Below are 21,022 nucleotides of genomic sequence, written 5' to 3'. Positions count from 1 at the left end.
GATATGTAAATTCAGTATATTTATGTTGAAAGAGCAAATAATCTACAATTCATATTTCCAACCGGCCTTACATTCTCCGTTGCTGTGTGAAAAAAGAAGAAGAAAAAAACAGGATGACACAAAGGATTAAGGAAGTGGAAGATGTCACTATCCTATTGGCTAAAAATATACATATTGGTACCTATCTCTGGGTTTTTTAGGGTAAAACCTTTGTCTTATTTCACATGATACACCAGGAGCAAACATTTGTTTTACTTAAATAAATTAATTTTACTCCAGCCTGCTTTCACTACTATGCATCTCTCTAACCAAACTAAATGTAAATTCCCAACAATCTCTCCTAAAAATAAATATTTATGTGAATATATCTTAGAATGTAGAGTATTAGAATCCTGTTTCCAAGAGTTGCTGCATTCTGGAGAGCGTCAAAAGCCTGGGATCAACCAGCTCAACAAATATTTATAAAAATGATTATTAAGTGCTAGGTACTATTTGAGGTGCTTCTAGTGGAGGAAGAGGAACAATAAACATGTAAACACAATCTCAGTTACTGATAAAATACTTTAAGAACGTCTGAGGTGGAAACAAACTTGGCATGTGTGGGAAGTAGAAACAAGACCAGTGTGTCTAGAAGATGGAGAATGAGAAGAACGACAAAAGATAAGATTGGAGAGGTAGGGAAGGGCCAGATCATACTGGTTTTATGGACCGTGGTGGGGAGTTTGGAAGCCATTGTATGGTTTTATTCAAATGCAACGATGAGATTTTTTTTAAATCTTACTCATTTTTTAAGTAAGCTCTGTGCCCAACATGGGGCTTGAACTTGGGAGCCTGATCAGATCAAGAGTTGCACGCTCTACCAACTGAGCCAGCCAGCCACCGCGAAACAATGAGATTTTAATTTTGTTTTAGAAATGTCACTAAGTGTCTGCATGTCTGGGGACCAATTAAACCATAGTGGTTCAGGTTCAAGATTGGTATCTTGGTCCTAGGACCATAGTAACGGAAATGATGAAAAGTGGTCAGATTGGAGATATATTTCGGAAATAAGGCTGATAGAACTGATAGATTGAATGAATCAAGAATGACTCCAAGGTTTGGGACCTGCACAACCAAGTAATGTATTTTACTGAGGTGGGAAATGCTTTTAGGGTAGAAAACCAGTAGTTAGTTCTCTTGGCCATATGAGGTGAGAGGCTTATTCCGCATTCATGCAGCAAATATTTATTGAACACCTAGTATGCACAGGCACTGTATGATGTGCTAAAGATAGAGAGGTGGGTAAGAAAGGAAAAAATCCGTGCTCTCCTGGGGCTTACATTGTAGTAGAGAAGATTGACATAAAGCAAATAAATAGAAAGCATAATGTCTGGTACTGATCCATGCTATGGAGAAAAATAACACAAGGTGTATGGAGAAAGAGAACAATTGGGAAAGGGGAGATATTTTAGATAAGACTGTCTGGGAAGGTATCTCAGAGGATATGACATGTAAGGAGACGCCTGAAATGAAGTGATGGTGCACTAGAACAACAGGTCATTATAGGAGTGGAGTCTTTGCAAAGGCAGATGGGCTTGGGACCTGAGGCTCAAGTGCAGAGATGGGCCCTTGGTAGAACCCCAGTGGCAAGATTGGCCTGAGTTAGGAGCCAGGAGCTCTTCATCCCTTTTTGGGGGGAGCATGTGGTTACAGGTGCAGGAAGGTTACTGGAATTGGCGGTGAAAGAAGTAATTCTCTGGTTTCATCTGTTTTCTCTGTGAAGTGGGAGGCGGTATCATCAGTGGTGGAGGAGCTGTGGAGAGTGGAGGCGGAAAGGATGTTAGAGATGGCAAAGTGAATTTAGTAGAGAAGCATATTACTGTATTGCTTGGACATTTTAAATAATTGATCATAATTTTGAAGGGAGTCTATAGAGAGCATGAAGGCATGGTTTTTCTCCACCAACATTCAGCTGCCGGGGAGCAGGCCCAGAAAGAGAGAATTAAGTGAAGAATTGGATTGGGGTTTTACCAGGTGAGTTCAACAGGGGGAGTGAGCCAAGGGAGTTGAAGGTATTTACAAGGGAGGAATTAATGGTAGATAGTGAATTCAAAGCTGGGTAGGCAGGGAGTGAGTACTTGAGGGAGCTCAAAGTTGATTTCAGAAGAATAGGAAATAATTGGATTGGCTTTTTCAAGCGTGAGGTCCAGATCCTAAGTCCAAGTCTTTAGTATTCTAGTTGCTAGAAGTCCAGTACGTATCCTGACTTGTCACTTACTTTACCTCCCTTAGTTAAGGTTTTACTTCGTACAATTCTTCTCTTTCAAGGTACTCACAATTAAAACTTTGTTTTTTGCCTGCCAGACTAATCTTAAAGATAGCTGAGATTTGTACTTTGAGGATGGAAACCAAGGAGCAGCTGGGTATTTTATGCAAGAACCTTTGAGATGAAGAATGAAGAGCAGGTTTCAGAGAGCATGTTGAGGAAAGTGCAGGCCCCTCCACACCACTAAACTGCCTTTCCAAAATATAGGTCTGCTCGTACCCTGCTTGTAGTCAGTCTCTGAGATGACATATATAAACTGGCTATAACCTGTTGTCTTTTTTTTAAACTTTGTGTTCTGTCACTGCACCCTCAGCCAGGCTCATCTGGGGAAACTTGTCTTTTATTGAGCTCCATATGCCTCTGTCAGTGTGTGTGTGTGTGTGTGTGTGTGTGTGTGTGTGTGTGTGTGTGTAAGAGAGAGAGAGAGAGGGAGAAGAGCAGGATTGAATAATGAGGCTGTTTATAGATACTGAGGGACTGAAAGGGAGGCTATTGTGAAGGCATTGCTCATCACTAACGCTATTTATATTTAATTACCATATGTTTGATTATGTATAACATTAATATCAGATTAATTTAGGCATATGTAATTATGACTTCAAATGTGTGTAGTCGTTTTTCTATTCATGTAACAGTTGTTCATCTCTTTAAAGTATTAGAGGAAACATTGACCGGGACTACATTATAATGAAGTTTTTGAATTGTACAAGTGGAAACAGATTTTCTTAAATGGACTCCAAGATCAAGTTGCTTTATATATTAAGAGTGTTATATCTGACCACTATAAATAAAACCCTGACATTAATATCAGAAAAGTCTTTAATCCAAATATTTTTTACTTTAGGCATAAACTAATCTGAAAAATATTATACTAAATTTCCATATTTGGGGATAGTGTTTAAGAATGACTTTTGGTTTCATTTTTTTTTAATTTATATAATGCTCTGACAGTTTGGTAATAACAGAATTTTGTCAACTCTTCATTCTGCGTTGCTAAATAAGAATTTGGTATGGTTCCTTTCATTTTTATATATGTACTTTATATTCCAATTAGACAAAATTTTCAAAGGATCTCTTCTTATTCCCTCAAAAGGCTTCTTTGAATACCTGTGTTTTTTGCTTGCTGTATTAATTACTTTCCTATGTATACGAGTGTGTGTGTGTGTGTGTGTGTGTGTGTGTGTATGGCATATATATTTTCATGTGGCACCGATCACAGCAGAGTTTAATGTAGGCTGTATTTGATATTTAGCTGAAGAAACTTTTCTTCAAAGCTGTTCCTTCTATTTAAATCTTTTTCCATGGTCTTTTTTTTTTTTTTTTTTTTTTTTTTTAATCTCTTCAGGGTAAGATTTAGTGAAATATTCACCGATATGTTGATTGTTTTTGAAACAGGTATCGATTAAGGAACAAAAAGATCAATGCAACTGTAAGAACATTTCCTCTTCTAAATAAAGTTGGTGTAAACAACACTGTCACAACCACAGCCGGAAATGTCATTTCTGTCATAGGAAGTACTGAAACAACGGGGAAAATTGTTCCAAGTACAAACGGAATTTCAAATGCAGAAAACAGTGTTTCCCAGCTAATCCCACGTAGTACTGACAGTACGTTAAGAGCTCTGGAGACTGTGAAGAAGGTGGGGAAGGTTGGCACTAATGGTCAGAATGCTACTGGGCCTTCTGCAGAGTCTGTCACTGAAAAGTAAGTATTAGCCAAAAATGGTTACTGTGAGTTTTTTAGAAATGCTTGAGTATTTTTATCCTAAGGAAAAGCAGTTAATCAGAATTTTTATGCAGAAGGTTTCACATAGTAGAAAAAGCATGAAATACCAAAAAATTTGAGTTCTGGTCCTGGCTCTGCAGTTGAATAGCTCTGTGACCTTAGAAAGTCACTTCAGCTCTGGGTTTTGTTTTTCTTGACTATAAACTGAGAGGTTGGACCAGAATTGGTTTTTTTTTTTTCACACGTAACTTCCTTGAACTTTAGGATTGAGTCCATAGAAGTGGCAGAAAAGAGCTAAGTAGAAAGCTAAGCATGGTGAGACGCTGAGCCCCAGCCTGTGCTGCAGTCAGAACAGTCCTCTCTGTACTCCATAGTGATGTGTGGGAGTTAAGAGGGGACTCCTTGAGCTGAACTCTCTGGGTTCAGATTCTGGCTCACTGTTTTCTAGCTGTTTGATCTTTGGCCAATTAATCTGTCTTCCTCAGTTTACTCATCATCATACAACAATAACAACTACTATATAGGTTGGTTGTGCAGATTTGTGAATTGTAAGTGCAGTTCTTTGAACAGTGCCTGCCAAATAGCACTCAGTAAATATCTGTTATTTTGTTGTTGTTGTTGTTGTTGTTGTTGTTACCAATACTGTTGGGTTGTAGCATAAGAAAGGGTTTTGGTGCTTTAAGAAAAAACTTTTACTATTTCTAACAATCTGAAAGGTTACTTCCACCTCTAAAATCTCATGCTTTGATACTGTTTCAGGGTCTTAAAATCTTGAGTTTTAACATGTTCAGGTTTTGTTGACCCTAAATAGTCTGTCAGTGTTTACTATATGCCTTCTAGGAAATTATATGTAATATAATAATGTAATATAGGTAATTATACGGGATATTGAAGAGACCAGCCTTTTAGAACTGAAAGTCTTATTAGGGACTGGTTAAAATAAGATTAGATAGATAGGTTGGCACCAGATTATGGAGACCTTGTGTTACATGTATGTTTAGGAAATGAGTTTTTGAAGGGTTTTGGCAAGGTAATGTAGAACTGTTTTATACCCGTACAGTGGAATGTATTCAGCTATAAAAAAGGAGTGAAGTACTAGTACATACTACAATATGGATGAACCTTGAACACTATGTTAAGTGAAAGAAGCTAGCTATAAAAGGCCATTTATCACAGAATGCCATTTATGTTGATGTCCAGAATAGGCAAATCCATAGAGACAGAAAGTATATGAGTGGTTGCCAGGGGCTGGGGAATGAATGCTAACAAGGAGAGATTTCTCTCAGGGCTGATGAAAATGTCTCAGAATTAGATAGTGTCCAACCTTGTGAAGATACCGAAAATCACCGAATTGTATACCTTCAAAAGGTAAATTATATCTCGGTTTTTTTAAATGATAAGACTAGGGAAAAAGCTTTAAAAAATAATCTAAATAAATCATCTACTCATTCAAAAATTATGGATCTTTGATGTGCCCAACACCAGCTAGTTGGTGGAAATGTGATGAAAATGAACTAGCTACTACTACTCCCTGCTTCTAAGAAGGGTCTTACAGTGTGGTTTGGGAGGCAGATGTAATCGGACCGTATAATATATTCTGAGAGATACTATAGTGGAGTTGTGTTCCAAGTATTATTAGAACACAAAAAAAGAATACCATTCTGCAGGGAGTTATTGTGGAAGGCTCCTTAGAGAAGACCTGAGCTAGTTCCAAAAACATGAATAGTTGGGAAGGAAGGACTCCTCAGTACAGGAAGCAGCACATGCAAAGTCATGTAGGCAGGAGAGGCATGCTGCGGAAGAGCCTAGAATCCTGAAAGCCCTGTAGGCTACAGCTGTAGGAAGGAATCTAGCTGTCTGACTGGAATGTGACTAGAGGCTAGCGTTTTCCTTAAGTCTGATTTTTACAGATAGCTTGCATGATCCCATGAGGTTATGAATCTTGTCATGGATTTTGATACCTTTTTGCTGGCAAGTCTAAAAATTTGCCATTTCAAAGTACTTATCCAAATTTTACAGCGTATAACATTTTGATATGGAAGCAGCAGATAACCTGTCTAAAGCACATTGTGTAGTGCCTGGAATGTGCTCAGTAATTGCTCAGTAAGAGTTAGTTTATTACTGTTATGAGGAAATCCTAATCATTTTCCTTGTTGCCTTTATTTAACTGCAAAGAATAAGCATAGCCCTAAAATATCTTTAAACTGTAAGTCAGTAAATTTGTATCTACTATTATTACCCACAGTTCCTTAGTTATTTTCATTTCACACATAGAAGTAAACATCTGCTAGACTAATCTGCTGTGTTAGACTTAAAAGCAGCCCATACTCCTTGTTTATATTCTAGCTTTAAAAGGGCTTCTCTAGTTTGAGAAAAACCCTCTAATCTTGGGATGCAACATACTGAATTCCTGCATCATTAACAAGTGCATTTTCTGGAGCCACTACATATCTAAGCTCTGCTAAAGTTGGACTTTTTTTTTTTTTTTAAGATTTTATTTATTTGAGAGAGAGCACAAACAGTGGGGAGGGGCAGAGGGAGAGGGTAGAAGCAGGCTCCCCACTGAGCAGGGAGCCCAATGTGGGACTGGTTTCCAGGACCCTGGGATCATGACCTGAGCCAAAGGCAGATGCATAACTGACTGAGCCACCCAGGTGCTCTAAAGTTGGACTTCTTTTTTTTTTTTTTTTTAAGATTTTATTTATTTATTTGACAGAGATAGAGACAGCCAGCGAGAGAGGGAACACAAGCAGGGGGAGTGGGAGAGGAAGAAGCAGGCTCATAGTAGAGGCGCCTGATGTGGGGCTCGATCCCATAACACCGGGATCACGCCCTGAGCCGAAGGCAGACGCTTAACCGCTGTGCCACCCAGGTGCCCCTCCTAAAGTTGGACTTCTTAATAGGACATAAGAAAGCCAGGATGAGATCCTCTGGATCTGATTGCTTGGTAACTCAACAAAGAAAATCCTTTGTTTTAAAATAATAAAAAGTTTATGTATTTTGCATCAATTTAATGAGTAACCATATATTGGCATTTCAATCATCCGCTAGTTATTTATTGACTACTTATTATGTGGCAGGAACTATTTCATTTGTTCAACAGATATTTACTAACTACTGTGTGGCAGGAATTCTTCTAGATATAACAGTTAACAAAACTCTGGAGAGACAAGCAGTTAACAAAATGGACAAAAATGGGGCTCCCAGGTGGCTCAATTGGTTAGGTGTCTAACTCTTGATTTTGACTTAGGTCTCAATCTCAGGGTTGTGAGACTGAGCCTCATGTCAGGCTCTGTGCTGGGTTTGGAGCCTGCTTAAGTTTCTCTCTCTCCCTCTCCCTCTGCCCCTCCCCCCCCCAAAGGACAAAAATGGCCTTTTCTCAAGGAGTTTACGTTTCAAAATGTCTATCTAGCTCTTACTAGAACAACCCTTCTTTTACATGTCTGTCTTCTTTGTCCCAAAGAATTCTGGTGGACTACAGTTGGCCCTTAAAAAACACAGGGGTTGGAGGTATCAACCCCCTGTGCAGTCCGAAGTCCAAGTATAAGTTTTGATTTCCCAAAAATGTAACTACTTATAGCCTAACTGTTGAGCACAGGCCTTACCGAAAACATCATCAATCAACACAGATTTTGTTGGTTAAATGTACTATATACTGTATTCTTGCCGTAAAGTTAGCTAGAGAAAAGAAAATGTCATTAAGAAAACATAAGGAGGAGTGCCTGGCGGGCTTGGTCAGTACAACATGCAACTCTTGATCTCAGGGTCATGCATTTGAGCTTCACATTGAGGGTAGAGGTTACTTAAAAAAACAAAATAAAAAGTATTTAAAAAAAGAAAACATAAAGAAAATTCATTTATAGGACTGTATTCATTGAAAAAAATCTGCATTGTAAGTGGACCTGTGCATTTCAAACCTGTGTTGTTCAAGGGTTAACTGTATATTGTTTCTGTTGAGAACTTCTTGAACAGTAATTTTTTTTTTTAATTTTCCTCTAAGAAAAATCTTTTTTTAAAGAATGAGTAAAAAGGGATTGATGGGTCGCATTAGTGCCTGGGATTTGTTTGAATTTCTTTTTGCCTTTGCCAGAATATGAGATCTGTTACTATGATTCTATGAATGAGCAGTGGAGGGTGCCAATGAAATTCATTGCCTAATTTTTCACTATGGAAGTACCTAAAGTTTTTCCTATTAGTGGTTTCACTATATTACTTTGTGAAAAATTCCTACTGAGGAAGACAACAGTTACAGACAGTGATTGATTCTGTGTTCTTGATAAATTATCTCTCCAGTAAAATTGGCTCTCCACCCAAGACTCCTGTAAGTAATGTAGCGGCTACCTCAGCTGGGCCTTCTAATGTTGGAACAGAGCTGAATTCTGTGCCTCCAAAATCCAGCCCATTTATAACTAGAGTACCAGTATATCCTCAGCATTCTGAAAATATTCAGTATTTTCAAGATCCAAGGACTCAGATACCCTTTGAAGTCCCACAGTACCCACAGACAGGTAAGTGATTTTAGATAGTTCTAAGAAAAAAAAGTTTTATATTACAGTTTTGTAATATAACATTTGTTGTCCTTAAATAAGTAAGTGAATCACTTACCTAGAATATCTACATTAAGAAATTAATTGGGGTGCCTGGGTGGCTCAGTTGGTTAAGCGTTCAGCTTTCAATCTCAGCTCAGGTCTTGATCTCAGGGTCATGAGTTCAAGCCCTGTGTTGGGCTCCATGCTGGGTATGGAGCCTACGAAAGAAAGAGAGAGAAAGAAAGAGAAAGAAAAGAAAGAAAGAAATCCATCCATCCTTTGGACTAAGTTTTCTTTCTGCCCTAAGAATCGATGATTCTGCATGCCAGTAGTTTTAAGATTCTCCTTCCTATGCATCAAATTTGGGGTCCATGGATGAACTTCAGGGAGTTTTGTGAATCCCTTGAAATAGTTTGCAGAATGTTTGGTCTATATATACTTTTGTATAATTTTGGAAAGACAATGCACAATTTTATAGATTTTGAAAGGTCTTTAACCTCTGCTCCCCAAAAGTTTTGAGTCAATAATGTAACTAACTAATTACATAATGCAAAACCTGTGGCAGTAGATGCCCTAGAAGGAAACTTACCATTCATCTGTTAACAGCTCTGTCTTGGGGTTTTGAGGAGCAGTTTAACAAGATAGTGAACTTTAATGATTTTCATATAGTAGTGTCTTGAAAGTATGTAGTTTCTTTCTAAGGCAGGGGTGATTAAGTAAGGTTCAAAGCTTACTTTCTTTTCCCACATTAAAGGCTGCTTTCAACTTAAATCTTTATAAAATGTTGGATTTTACTAAGATTACATTAAATACTCCTCTTTCTGATTTTCAAGGATACTACCCACCACCTCCAACGGTACCAGCTGGTGTGGCTCCCTGTGTTCCTCGCTTTGTGAGGTCCAATAATGTTCCAGAGTCCTCCCTCCCACCTGCTTCTATGCCATATGCTGATCATTACAGTACATTTTCCCCTCGAGATCGAATGAATTCTTCTCCTTACCAACCTCCTCCTCCGCAGCCGTATGGACCAGTTCCTCCAGTACCTTCTGGAATGTATGCTCCCGTGTACGACAGCAGGCGCATCTGGCGCCCACCTATGTACCAACGAGATGACATTATTAGAAGCAATTCTTTACCTCCAATGGATGTGATGCACTCGTCTGTTTATCAGACGTCTTTGCGAGAAAGATATAACTCATTAGATGGGTATTATTCAGTGGCTTGTCAGCCACCAAGTGAGCCAAGGACAAGTGTGCCTTTACCAAGGGTAAGTGATGATGGAAGTAGGAGAGTGCTACTGTAGTGTAGTGGGTAAGAGCCTGCTGTCACACTTGGTGTCATACCTCCCGGGTATAGGTTTCTGGCTCCTCCACTTCTGAATTTTGTGACTTACAGAAGTCACTTGACTTCTGTGTGTCAGGTTTTTCATGTTTGGTGGCAGTGATAGTAGTACCTACCTCATAAGGCTGTTGTGAGGATTAAATCAGAAAAACAAAGCCCTTAGAACTGGACCTGATACATATTAATGCTCAATAAATGCTATGCTTGGATAGGACACTGATGGGAAAGTAAAAAAAAAATCTCCAAAATACAAGGACAGGCCTGTTTTCAGTATTCCCATGTAGATAGAAATGACTTCCCTAAACCAGAAAACTGAGTGCTCGGACAGTACTTTTAACATCACTGGATTCAAAATTAACCCTTTCATTTAAATGCGTGGAGAACAGACTAAGGTGACTTCCCTACTGTATTTTTTTTTTTTTTTTGGTCCCAGAGATATAATAAACTGTTAACATTATTTCCACAGAGCATAGTTAAATTTATTTACTGCTCCCTAGATGATTAAGATTGTTTCTTTTATCCCCCCTTAGGAACCTTGTGGTCATTTGAAGACCAGTTGCGAGGAGCAGATAAGAAGAAAGCCAGAGCAGTGGGCACAGTACCACACTCAGAAAGCACCTCTTGTCTCTTCAACTCTTCCTGTGGCAACACAGTCACCAACACCACCTTCTCCTCTATTCAGTGTAGACTTTCGCACTGATGTAAGAAAGGTCTTAATCATTTGATGTTGCAAGGGCAGGTCAGACACCTGACCTCAGAGCACTCCTTCAAACCAGGCTTAGCTGTGTTGGCTGTTTTGCGTGGCTTGGTGTGTAGTCTAGTCTGCTCAGTTCTGTGAACACTGAGTATGTAATGAGCACTACAGTTAGGCATTGTCAGACTCTGAAGACCATGAAGTCACAGTCCTTTTCCTACCAAGAATTGAAAGTCTTTCCAGAAGTGTAGTTCTCATTGTTTTTCTGGTTTTAATTAATAAGATGTATATCTACCATTTATTGAGCACCTACTTGTGCCAGGCACTGTACTAAGCATTTCCATAATGTTATTTTATTTAATTCTCACAAAAATCTTAGAGGGCAGGTATTAAATCTGTATTTTTTAGGAATCCTACTCAGAGAAGTTAAGTAATTTGCCCAAGTAGTAAATTCAGCCTGTAAGTAGCTGGGATTTGAATCCTGGTCTGGCACGGGCATTTCTTCCCTACTTCACAAGAGGTACAGAAATGCCTACTGTTTTATTTTTGCAGTTCTATATCACTGTTACCCGTTGTTCTTGTTACAAAACAAGTTTTTGTACTAGGATCATTTCAGTGTACGCTGTTGTTTTCGGTACTTTTATATGTAGAACAAACCTTTTTTTTTTTTTTTAATTCCTATAGTTTGGTTGATTTCCCATTCCTACAGGCTCTAATATAAAAAATTTCTTAAAATCTTACTATGAAAAATTTCAAACACATAAAAAGTAGAGAGAATAGTATATAATAAACCCCATGTACCTATCACCCCTAATTATCTACTCAGCCAGTCTTGTTTGATTTGTACCCTCCCTTTCCTCTGGATTATTGAAAGTAGTCATAGACATCATATTTTTTCATCCATAAGTATTTCAATAAACCATTGAATTTTTAAACTAGATCCAAATTCCTCATCAAACTTAGATTTCTTTAGGCGCCTGGGTGGCTCAGTTTGTTAAGCATCTGCCTTCAGCTCAGGTCATGATCCAGGGTCCTGGGGTCGAGCCCCTTGTTGGGCTCCCTGCTCAGTGGGGACTCTGTTTCTCCCTCTGTCCTTCCCCCAACTCGTTCTCTCTACTCTCAAGTAAATATATATTTTAAAAATCTTCAAAAAAAACACCTTAGACTTCTTAAAAGCAGCTAAACATCTTGACAGCAGTGTAATGGAGTTGCCACTTGCTTGATACAAAAATGTATTTAAATTTTTTATACTAATGCTTTAAGAAATAAGTATTTCCCTGGGGAGCCTGGCTGGCTCAGTCAGTAGAGCACGCGACTCTTGATCTTGGGGTCGTGAGTTCAAGCCCCGTGTTGGGTGTAGAGATACTTAAAAAAAGTATTTCCCTGACACTCAGCTCTGCTATTTGCTAGCCATATGACTTCGGCTAAGTAATTTAACCTTTTTGGCCTTGGCTTTCTGTATCTGTATAATCAGTAAACGAGATTTAATGATTATTACAACTTATTATTCTGATCCTGTAATTCTGACAGTCCCTTTAAAATTTGTTAACTTCTAGTTCCAGAGAGCTGCCTTTGAGTTGTTTTTTTTTTTTTTTTAAATCTTGCATGGTTTATCATTTATATTCCCGTATTTTCATGTTGGTCTTTTCTCAAGAGAATTATAAACTACCACTGTGGACTGTGGTCTGTGTGTGTTTGCTTTTTTCATTTTTTGGAGTACCTCGTCCATGCTTAAGGCATGCTGCAAATATTTGTTGATTGGTTTTGATAGTGTCAGTCGGGTTTCTTACGAGTACTGAAGGGACAAAGTAAAAAGAGCAGTCATTCTATCTTCTGTTAATGAACAATATAAACACAAAGAGTATAGATACTACTTGTTATGACAGTTTTTTATATTAATTATTGAAGATTTAATTGTTCACTGTGAAGTCCTATATATTCTGTAATTGTTACTTCTTTTTAGTTACAAGTTTTTAAGTTTAAGAATTGTACTAACTGACTATGCCTTTCTTTTTTTTTTTTTTTTTTTAAATCAGTTCTCTGAGAGTGTGAGTGGTACAAAATTTGAAGAAGATCATCTTTCTCATTATTCTCCCTGGTCTTGTGGCACCATAGGCTCCTGTATAAATGCCATCGATTCAGAGCCCAGAGATGTAATTGCTAATTCAAATGCTGTATTAATGGTATGATTTGGGGGGGCGGGGGGATATCATGCATGTTGACTCAAGTTTTAGAGTGATTGAATGCTTTCATCTTCATATTGTTACTATATAACTCCTCTGTAAGCAGCAGAGTTATATTTAGGTAAGTCTGAAATACATTGCATTTGATGTTAAAATTATTTGAGCATAGTTCGGTGGTTTAAAATAGATGTTGGATTACCGCTGAGATCTATAGCTAGTGTTAAATTTACCAGAAAGCTTAATTACATGTCTTTTGAAAGCGTGTATCTGTATCACTAGCTGAAGTACTTGCCAGCAGTGCCTTTATTGATTTTCTTTGGTTTGTGCAGGACCTGGACAGTGGAGATGTTAAGAGAAGAGTGCATCTATTTGAAACCCAGAGAAGGACAAAAGAAGAAGACCCAATAATTCCATTTAGTGATGGACCTATCATCTCAAAATGGGGTGCAATTTCCAGATCTTCACGTACAGGTTACCATACCACGGATCCTGTCCAGGCCACTGCTTCCCAAGGAAGTGCCACTAAGCCTATCAGTGTATCAGGTAATCCACCTTACTAATACTGATATGTTCTAACACCGTGCTTTTTAATCCTCATTTTGTGAGGTACAGAACATTTCCCTCCATTAATAATCATAGGAAGCTCAGAATTAAATGGTTTAGCCAGGAGAACATGGGTGGTTGGATAAAATTAGGGATCTTTTCTTAAAAATGTATGTTCACATTTATATAGTGATTTTTCATTTTTGTGATCATTGTTTTTTTCTGCATTTCTGTAGATTATGTTCCTTATGTCAATGCTGTTGATTCAAGGTGGAGTTCATATGGTAACGAGGCCACATCATCAGCACACTATATTGAACGGTAATGTTACTCTTAATTTTCTCTTGGATTCTCTATTCTCAGACTTGTACGTTATCCTCAAGAGTATAGATCCTACCCCCCGATTATTTGTGAAGTATGTTTTGATGAATCTAGCTATATAACAAATTTCTGAAAGAAAACGTACATTTGGAATGACAACTGAAACTTTCAGGGTTGATCCCTTACCGAAAACATGTATGGCATATGATAGCCATTCCTGCTTTTGTTGCTTCATTGATTTCACTTTTATAACTCTATAAACTTGTTTCTCTTTAAAGGGACAGATTCATTGTTACTGATTTATCTGGTCATCGAAAGCATTCCAGTACTGGAGACCTTTTGAGCATTGAACTTCAGCAGGTAGGCTCTGTGTTGTTCAGCTTTGAATTCTTAAAAAATAAAATGGCGGTTGGAAGCTAACTTTACTTTTTTTTTTCTTTCCTGTAGGCCAAGAGTAACTCACTGCTTCTTCAGAGGGAGGCCAATGCTCTGGCCATGCAACAGAAATGGAATTCCCTGGATGAAGGCCGTCACCTTACCTTAAATCTTCTAAGCAAGGAAATTGAACTGAGAAACGGAGAGGTAAAGAAACTGAATCTCCCAGCTTCGTGTGTAATGTATTTACTGTTTGCTGTTGTGTTGGTTTCTGCCGTTACTTAGCGCATGTTAGTGTGCCTTTTTCTGGCGGATGATTGCTTTTAAAACTCAGAATAGAAATAAAATTGTAGTACCAGATTTCTTATATAATTCCTTATTTCAATCATTGGGATTCCCATTTTAATCTAAAAGGGAAGCCCCAGCTTCCACAGGTATAAAATCAGCATTTTTCTTAATTACAGAGTGATTATACAGAAGATTCAAGCGATACTAAACCTGATAGGGATATTGAGTTAGAGCTTTCGGCACTTGATACTGATGAACCTGATGGACAAGGTGAACAAATTGAAGTAAGTACCACAATTAGATATTTAGGAGGCTTTATTCCATTGGCAATGAAAGTGTAAAGTGCTTTCATAGTGAAGGATTAACATTTTATTTTCTTAGGAGATCCTGGACATACAGCTTGGTATCAGTTCTCAAAATGATCAGTTGCTGAATGGAACAGCAGTGGAAAACGGGCACCCAGTCCAGCAGCACCAAAAGGAGCCGCTGGAGCAGAAGAGACAGAGTTTAGGTGAAGACCATGTGATTCTGTGAGTGTTAGACAGATAATTCCTAACCAGTGGACGTAGGCTATAAATATTTAAAGAGAAATAGATGCAGTGTTAAATGCATTTTTGGCTTTATCCCGTGAGGGGAAGACCCTATGTAATAGGACATGATTGGGTCAGTCTCGATTTTTAGGAGAGAAGAGGTAAATTTGAACAAACATAGTAGCCCATTTAAGGGGCCTGAAACTTTATTTGTTGGGATAAATGTTGTTGTCCTCATGCTCCAGCATCAGATTATACTTTCTCAGTCTGGTCGGCAGACTTCTAGATGGCAAAATGGAGAATTAAAACCTGTATGTAGGATTTCCCTTTTTAAAAATCATGTGAAGATACTCTTGGATTTAATATTGCCATTTTATATAATTACTGCCAAAAATATGGGTTAGTCTGGAACTTGATAGTTTGTTGGCCTTAAATTAACCAGTATTTTATTTTTTGGAATATGATTTTTGGAAAGTGGGACTTTTTTCTTAGTGAACATGGATACTTTTTAGTGATAAAGACATGCCTTTGCTAGGGGCTCCTAAAGTTTGTTACAACTTGTATTAAGCATGTATGGTTATTCTTTAAAGTTTTCACTTAAAGCTAATTTGTTTTCCATGTCATTTATTTTCTCCCAGGGAGGAGCAAAAAACAATTCTGCCGGTAACTTCTTGCTTTAGCCAGCCACTCCCAGTGTCCATTAGCAATGCAAGTTGCCTCCCCATCACCACGTCTGTCAGTGTTGGCAACCTCATTCTGAAAACTCATGTTATGTCTGAAGATAAAAACGACTTTTTAAAACCTGTTGCAAATGGGAAGATGGTTAACAGCTGAAAGGAGGTTCATCTTTCAAATTTGTGACCATACCATGGAAGCATTTACACTAGCTTTTTATATATATAATATATATTATATAATGTATATTTTTTTTAAAAAAAGATATTACTGGGGGCATCCATTTCCTGTGGACTCTTTGATACTTCAAGCCCTCTTGCATTAGCATTATGAAAAAAAAAGAAAATTTACTTTACTAGGGTAACACGTTCACTTTCCAGAGGTGATTGGAATTTGGACATTTAACTTAAGCTTCAAGCAGCTTTTTATGAGTTTGTAGCAATCCGGTGCAGTAACTGAGCCATTTCCTATTTTAAATGGCTTCTATAGAAAATTAACAACTCAGTTATTAAACTAGCAGGATCCTACAATGATACATCTAGTGAAAGTAGACTTAATTAACTTATTTATTTCTATTTTATGTTTTGCTGAGAGAAATTTCCATCTCATTCCAGCTGCTTTATTTATCTTTTTCATGGGACTTTGCATGGGTTTTTTTTTCTTTTCCTTCCTTCCTTTCTTCCTTCCTTCCTTCCTTTCTTTCTTTTCTTTTCTTTTCTTTTTTTTTTTTACTTTGAAGAGTGGAGTTAGACGTTCTTACCATAGAATTTTACAGGGTTATATACTAGCTTTCTTTACTGCATTATATGTAGGAGTGTGGTGCAGTGCTTTTATCTGTAGCATTGAAATTTTTTTTAATTTTCCATTTTTCAAGAATAGTTTCTGCTTTGTTAATATTTATACACAGGCTACTTGTTGAAGTAAGTAATTAAATATATAACCAAGTGCCTAAGTCTTTCAGCTGATGTACTAGATATTAAATTCTCCTAAGTTATGCAGAATCGTTTTTACAATTTTGATAAATTATGCACTAATGTAATGGCAGTTTTTTAAAATGCAGATTTAAGCCTGTACATTATTGACTCTGATGACTTGGCAAAAGAATCAGGTGCTTTCAGCTTTCTTGAGAAAACCCTGTATGTAGCGTTTGCACTGACTAACAAGATGGTATTGCTGGGTTGTTTTTTTTTTTTTTTTTTTTAAACTAATTAATTTAGATGTTCATTGCAATATCTTGGTTAAATATCGTTTATTGTTACTTCACGTTGGGGTTTAATTTTCCTTGTTTTCTGACTGTTAGGTTGATAAGACTATGAACCATGTAATAATAGAACATTGGCTAACCTTTATTCATACTTAAAAACACGAATAATTTCTGCCCTGCTAAATGTGACTGAAAAGTGTTTGGACCTGGCATCTGGAAGTATGCAGTATGTTCAACCAGCCGTGCCCCAGATTTGTGGGAGGTATTTTACTGAAACCTAAATTTCAGTCAACATTTGGAAACAAAAGCTGGGCATTCCTTCCTGGTGATCTTACCTATAGTTTGTCTCTTTGTTTTCCCCCCGGTTTCTTTGAGATTAGTTTGACTTTTATTATTATTTTTTTAATTAACTTCTGTGAAGTTGTTTACTCTGAAAATTGTACTGGAATATTTTAAGCCAAGCTGATCTTTCACCAGGTGTACTGTATGTAAGGGCTTTTCCTGCTAGCAAGATGCTTAAACAGGATCATGTTATTGGTCGTCTGAGCTATTTAGTTGTTTTACAAAACCACAGCATTGTATCAGATAAGATTTTGATAAAAAGTTTTGTGCACATTTCCAGGGGCGGGAGGGTTGACATTTCCCTGAAATTTCTTGATCAGAATGAGTAAATACTGGTGTTTGATAACCTGTCTTAATGAACATGCTCATAAGGTGACTGATAAGTTGTAAATATACCTGAGAAACAAAGGGGTAGTTTTGATATTCTGGTGTCAGTATGGAAGATCTTACACATTTATTTACTGTTCAGATGTATGAAGACGTTTGTTCGTAGCGTAACAGCACAGTAGCCTTGACTTCGTTTCCTTCGGTTAGTACTGTACCTTTTTGCCATGGCCAGTGCTCCCTATCCCTACAAAGACATTTTATTTATTTCACTCTGTAACCTGAAATGAATAGGAATGAGAGTTTTAAACCATGTTACATTAACTTATTTCTGACATTATAAATTAGCCTAGGATATTACAGGAACATGATTGTTATATAATTTATATCAGAACCCTTCTATAAATATGCGCTTACTACATTTAAAATGCTTCCAATGTACTTTATTTGCTGTTTGTATTTCCAAAAAGGATATGCAAACCAGTATGTCTATTTCATGGATATTTAAATAGTGAGATCTTCCATGTTGAAGGTAATGTATTTTTTTTTAAGATTTTAAAATTGCTATTTTGTTACAAAATAGAGACCTATTAACAGTTTGAGAGCTCCTTATGTGCCCTCAGGGAAAGAACCCTCTGTGCAACAGAACTACGCAAAACATCTTCAGCACGTTCTGAGGGTGAATATATACTACATAAATTGATCTTGTGTATTTAACCTTATCTTTTTAATTTTAAAATTGAAATTTTGAAACTTGGTTGTGCTCTGCTGGAGGGGTTTGGGATAAACTGCTTAGGTGTTTGCCTACTTGTCCAGTGAAATCACATTTGCATCAGTGTATGTATATACCTGCCAACCTTATTGATATGTCTCAGAATATTTATATTAAAATAATGCTTGTCTTGCAGCAGGTGATCCCAGAAAACAATAACGCCCTGTTCTTCAAATCTTACTCTTGTTCTCACTAACAGCACAGGAATTGTTTCTGTGTCGGGATTATTCTGTATTGCATCCTTTATCTGTGTAGCAGCCGTCTTCTTTTTCTCATGGTGGGTTTCACGTAAGGAAAGACTGGTTCTCTGCCCCTTTCGAAGAAAGAGCAATTTTTCTGATCCTTCTTCAGAAAGTTACTCCCTGATGTCATGGAGGGAAAAAAATTACAAATCAGACCAAGGATGTGACTTTTTAAATTTGGGTGCATTGTGTCATTTGACCCTTTTACCAGCATGTTGTGATGTACATATGTTTGAAATCAGTATATAAGGCAATAGGAGAGGAAAGATGTAATGTCGGTTAAATAACTGCTTATGGTGCCTGTGGTCTAATTAGGAAAAAGTAGTCTGAGGTCTGGAAAGTGGGAAAATGGTGGGGCATTTGTTTTATTTTTTGTGTTTTTGTTTTTCCATTTCTAAGTCCCACTTTGAAGGCCATGTGCCTCATTCAGATTCTGTGAATGTAGCCTCAGTAGTTCTCTTTTGTAATGTCAGTTCATTTTCTAAAACCTGAGAAAGTGATGTATGTATTTCGTCTAATTGGCACCTGAGCAGAGCAGATTCCCTTGCCTTTCCTGCCATGACTTCGTTTCAGTACCACCTGATAAGCCAGTGTCATGCATGGAGTTCGTGCGTTACAATTTTCAAGAGAAGGTAGTACTTCACTGGGTCAGTGGCACTGATTTTTTTTACTAGTAGTTATTTACTCTCACAAGAGAATAATAAAAGAAACCTCACCTCCTATACGAGAACTGAAATATCCCATTTGTATGGATCTAGTCACTTTCACTCAAATTTCGAGTTGATTCTAAGTATATAAAGCACATCCCAATTTTATATGCTGCCTTGAGAAAATTACAGGATGCACAGCAATTTCTAGGAATTTAAAATGGGATCATTTAAACATTTGAAAACGTTGTTTTAAAAACCATCTAGCTTGCTCTTGCATTTTAGATGTTAAAGCCCATGTTGTCTAGTTGACAGGGGTGGAATTGTAATGATCAGATTCAGCATGTGATTTCAACTTTGAATCTGAATATTTCTTCCCTAGCTTCTTGGTGTGGTTTTCTGAGCAGACTGTCACCAGTATTGGTAACTGAGCAGTTAAAGGGAAAAGTTGCATTGCAACTATGTATTAGTTTCCTGGAAGAACTTTTCTTGTGTTTTAGTGATGGAAGAGTGTTGATGGGATCACTTACTGTAACTCCTTCATAAGAACCCCTTCTGCAAGCAGAACACAAATGAAAGTGCTCAAGGAGTATCCCATTTTCTGGATAAATTGAATACATTTGCTAGTTATTCCTTTATACTAGCAGTTTCTTTGTATCCCTTTGCTGGCAAGGGAATACAAGGAGTCAAGGCCACTGATCGGAACACCCCACATTTGAGTGGAGTCTTATTTCTACTCCAAGAGCAGTTATTCCCCCAAATCCGAAATTGGCAACTTTTTTCTTTTTTTAAGTAAAATTTAAAAAATATCCTCAAACCAGTGGAACATAGACACTGGCTGCACTTAGTACTGCCAAAAGCCAAGGTCATTTGCATATATTCCATCAATCTGTCGAGAATTAGGCCTCACTTTATAACCCAAGGCATGGAAGTGCATGCATTCTCTTAGCTGGGCAAACAATTATACTGTAGTTGTGATACAACACATGTGGCTTTTATTCGTACTGCACATATCCACTGTACAGCCACTTGGGAGTATCGTGGTTAGCTTGCAGCAACTGCTGTCTGCATTTATACTGTTTATTGCATATTCTTTTCCCTGGAAGTGAAAGAGAAATGTTTTTCTTGTTGCATTGATTACATTTTATAAATTTGCTTAGCTGGAAAGTTTGGGAAAAGAGGCCTGTTTGTCAATTGTACAACCGATTGTGAAGCTCTAGTGTGAATATTTTTACGTCTGTATTAGACATTTTCTTTGCAAATCTATTGTTCGATTGAAATGTAAATGAAATTAAAGATGGTGTACACCCATCATGTAAAAAGCAGGCACCATCTCTAAGATGGATTTAATGCTCATTTTTAAGGCATATACTCAGCTTCTATTTAAAACTATAATTTAAAATAATTCTGTACAATGAAATGGGGAATATATATGGGAATAAATTCTATTCCATTTATTTCAATTTGAATTTCCAAATTGTAATGTTTCCCTTTGTGCTATAGGAATAGGATTAAATGGGGAAGGCTAGGATTTATAAGGCCTGTATGTGGGGGGAGGGCAGAGATGGAACAATGAGGGTTGTGACGATAGTGAATAGCAAAGAGTGAATCCGTGTGTTTTTGCTGTAGCACTGAAGTGAAGAGATATTAGCTTTGGCTGTTCACAGAATAGAGCATCATGATTTTCAGTGTTTGAGAGAAAATTGATGGAAAAAGTTTGCAGTACTTGACATGTATTTGCATGCACAAAATAAAATTATTTGTCCACCTTCAAAGTTGTTTTAGTGTCAATATTAAGTTCACGGTGCATTTTAGTTATATTGATATCCTTGGTATACTTTTTGGCTTAAATAAGCTACCGGGATACTCCTTGAGATTTAAACAGTCCCCTGCCTCGGGGCGCCTGGCTGGCTTAGTCAGTAGAACATGGGACTCTTGATCTTGGGGTTGTGAGTTCGAGCCCCGCATGACGGGGGTAGGTT

The 21,022-nt window shown here is 37.5% G+C and overlaps 1 protein-coding gene across 1 annotated transcript in view; it reads left to right on the top strand.

The window, feature by feature from the left end:
- The window catches only part of RC3H2 (ring finger and CCCH-type domains 2), a 48,049-nt gene extending 27,234 nt beyond the window's left edge, over positions 1 to 20,815 (top strand). The window contains exons 10-21 of the mRNA XM_040631850.1: positions 3,701 to 4,009; positions 8,324 to 8,538; positions 9,393 to 9,826; positions 10,431 to 10,601; positions 12,631 to 12,777; positions 13,107 to 13,320; positions 13,557 to 13,641; positions 13,920 to 14,001; positions 14,089 to 14,223; positions 14,481 to 14,588; positions 14,686 to 14,834; positions 15,473 to 20,815. Of these exons, the coding sequence (XP_040487784.1) occupies positions 3,701 to 4,009; positions 8,324 to 8,538; positions 9,393 to 9,826; positions 10,431 to 10,601; positions 12,631 to 12,777; positions 13,107 to 13,320; positions 13,557 to 13,641; positions 13,920 to 14,001; positions 14,089 to 14,223; positions 14,481 to 14,588; positions 14,686 to 14,834; positions 15,473 to 15,668 (2,245 nt within the window). The 3' untranslated portion in view covers positions 15,669 to 20,815. The remainder of the gene's footprint in view (positions 1 to 3,700; positions 4,010 to 8,323; positions 8,539 to 9,392; positions 9,827 to 10,430; positions 10,602 to 12,630; positions 12,778 to 13,106; positions 13,321 to 13,556; positions 13,642 to 13,919; positions 14,002 to 14,088; positions 14,224 to 14,480; positions 14,589 to 14,685; positions 14,835 to 15,472) is intronic.
- Positions 20,816 to 21,022: the final 207 nt, after the last annotated feature.

The sequence above is a fragment of the Ursus maritimus genome, unplaced genomic scaffold (assembly GCF_017311325.1).
Source record: "Ursus maritimus isolate PB19 unplaced genomic scaffold, ASM1731132v1 scaffold_17, whole genome shotgun sequence".
NCBI classification, from domain to species: Eukaryota; Metazoa; Chordata; class Mammalia; order Carnivora; family Ursidae; genus Ursus; species Ursus maritimus.
This window is presented reverse-complemented; position numbering and strand designations above follow the sequence as displayed.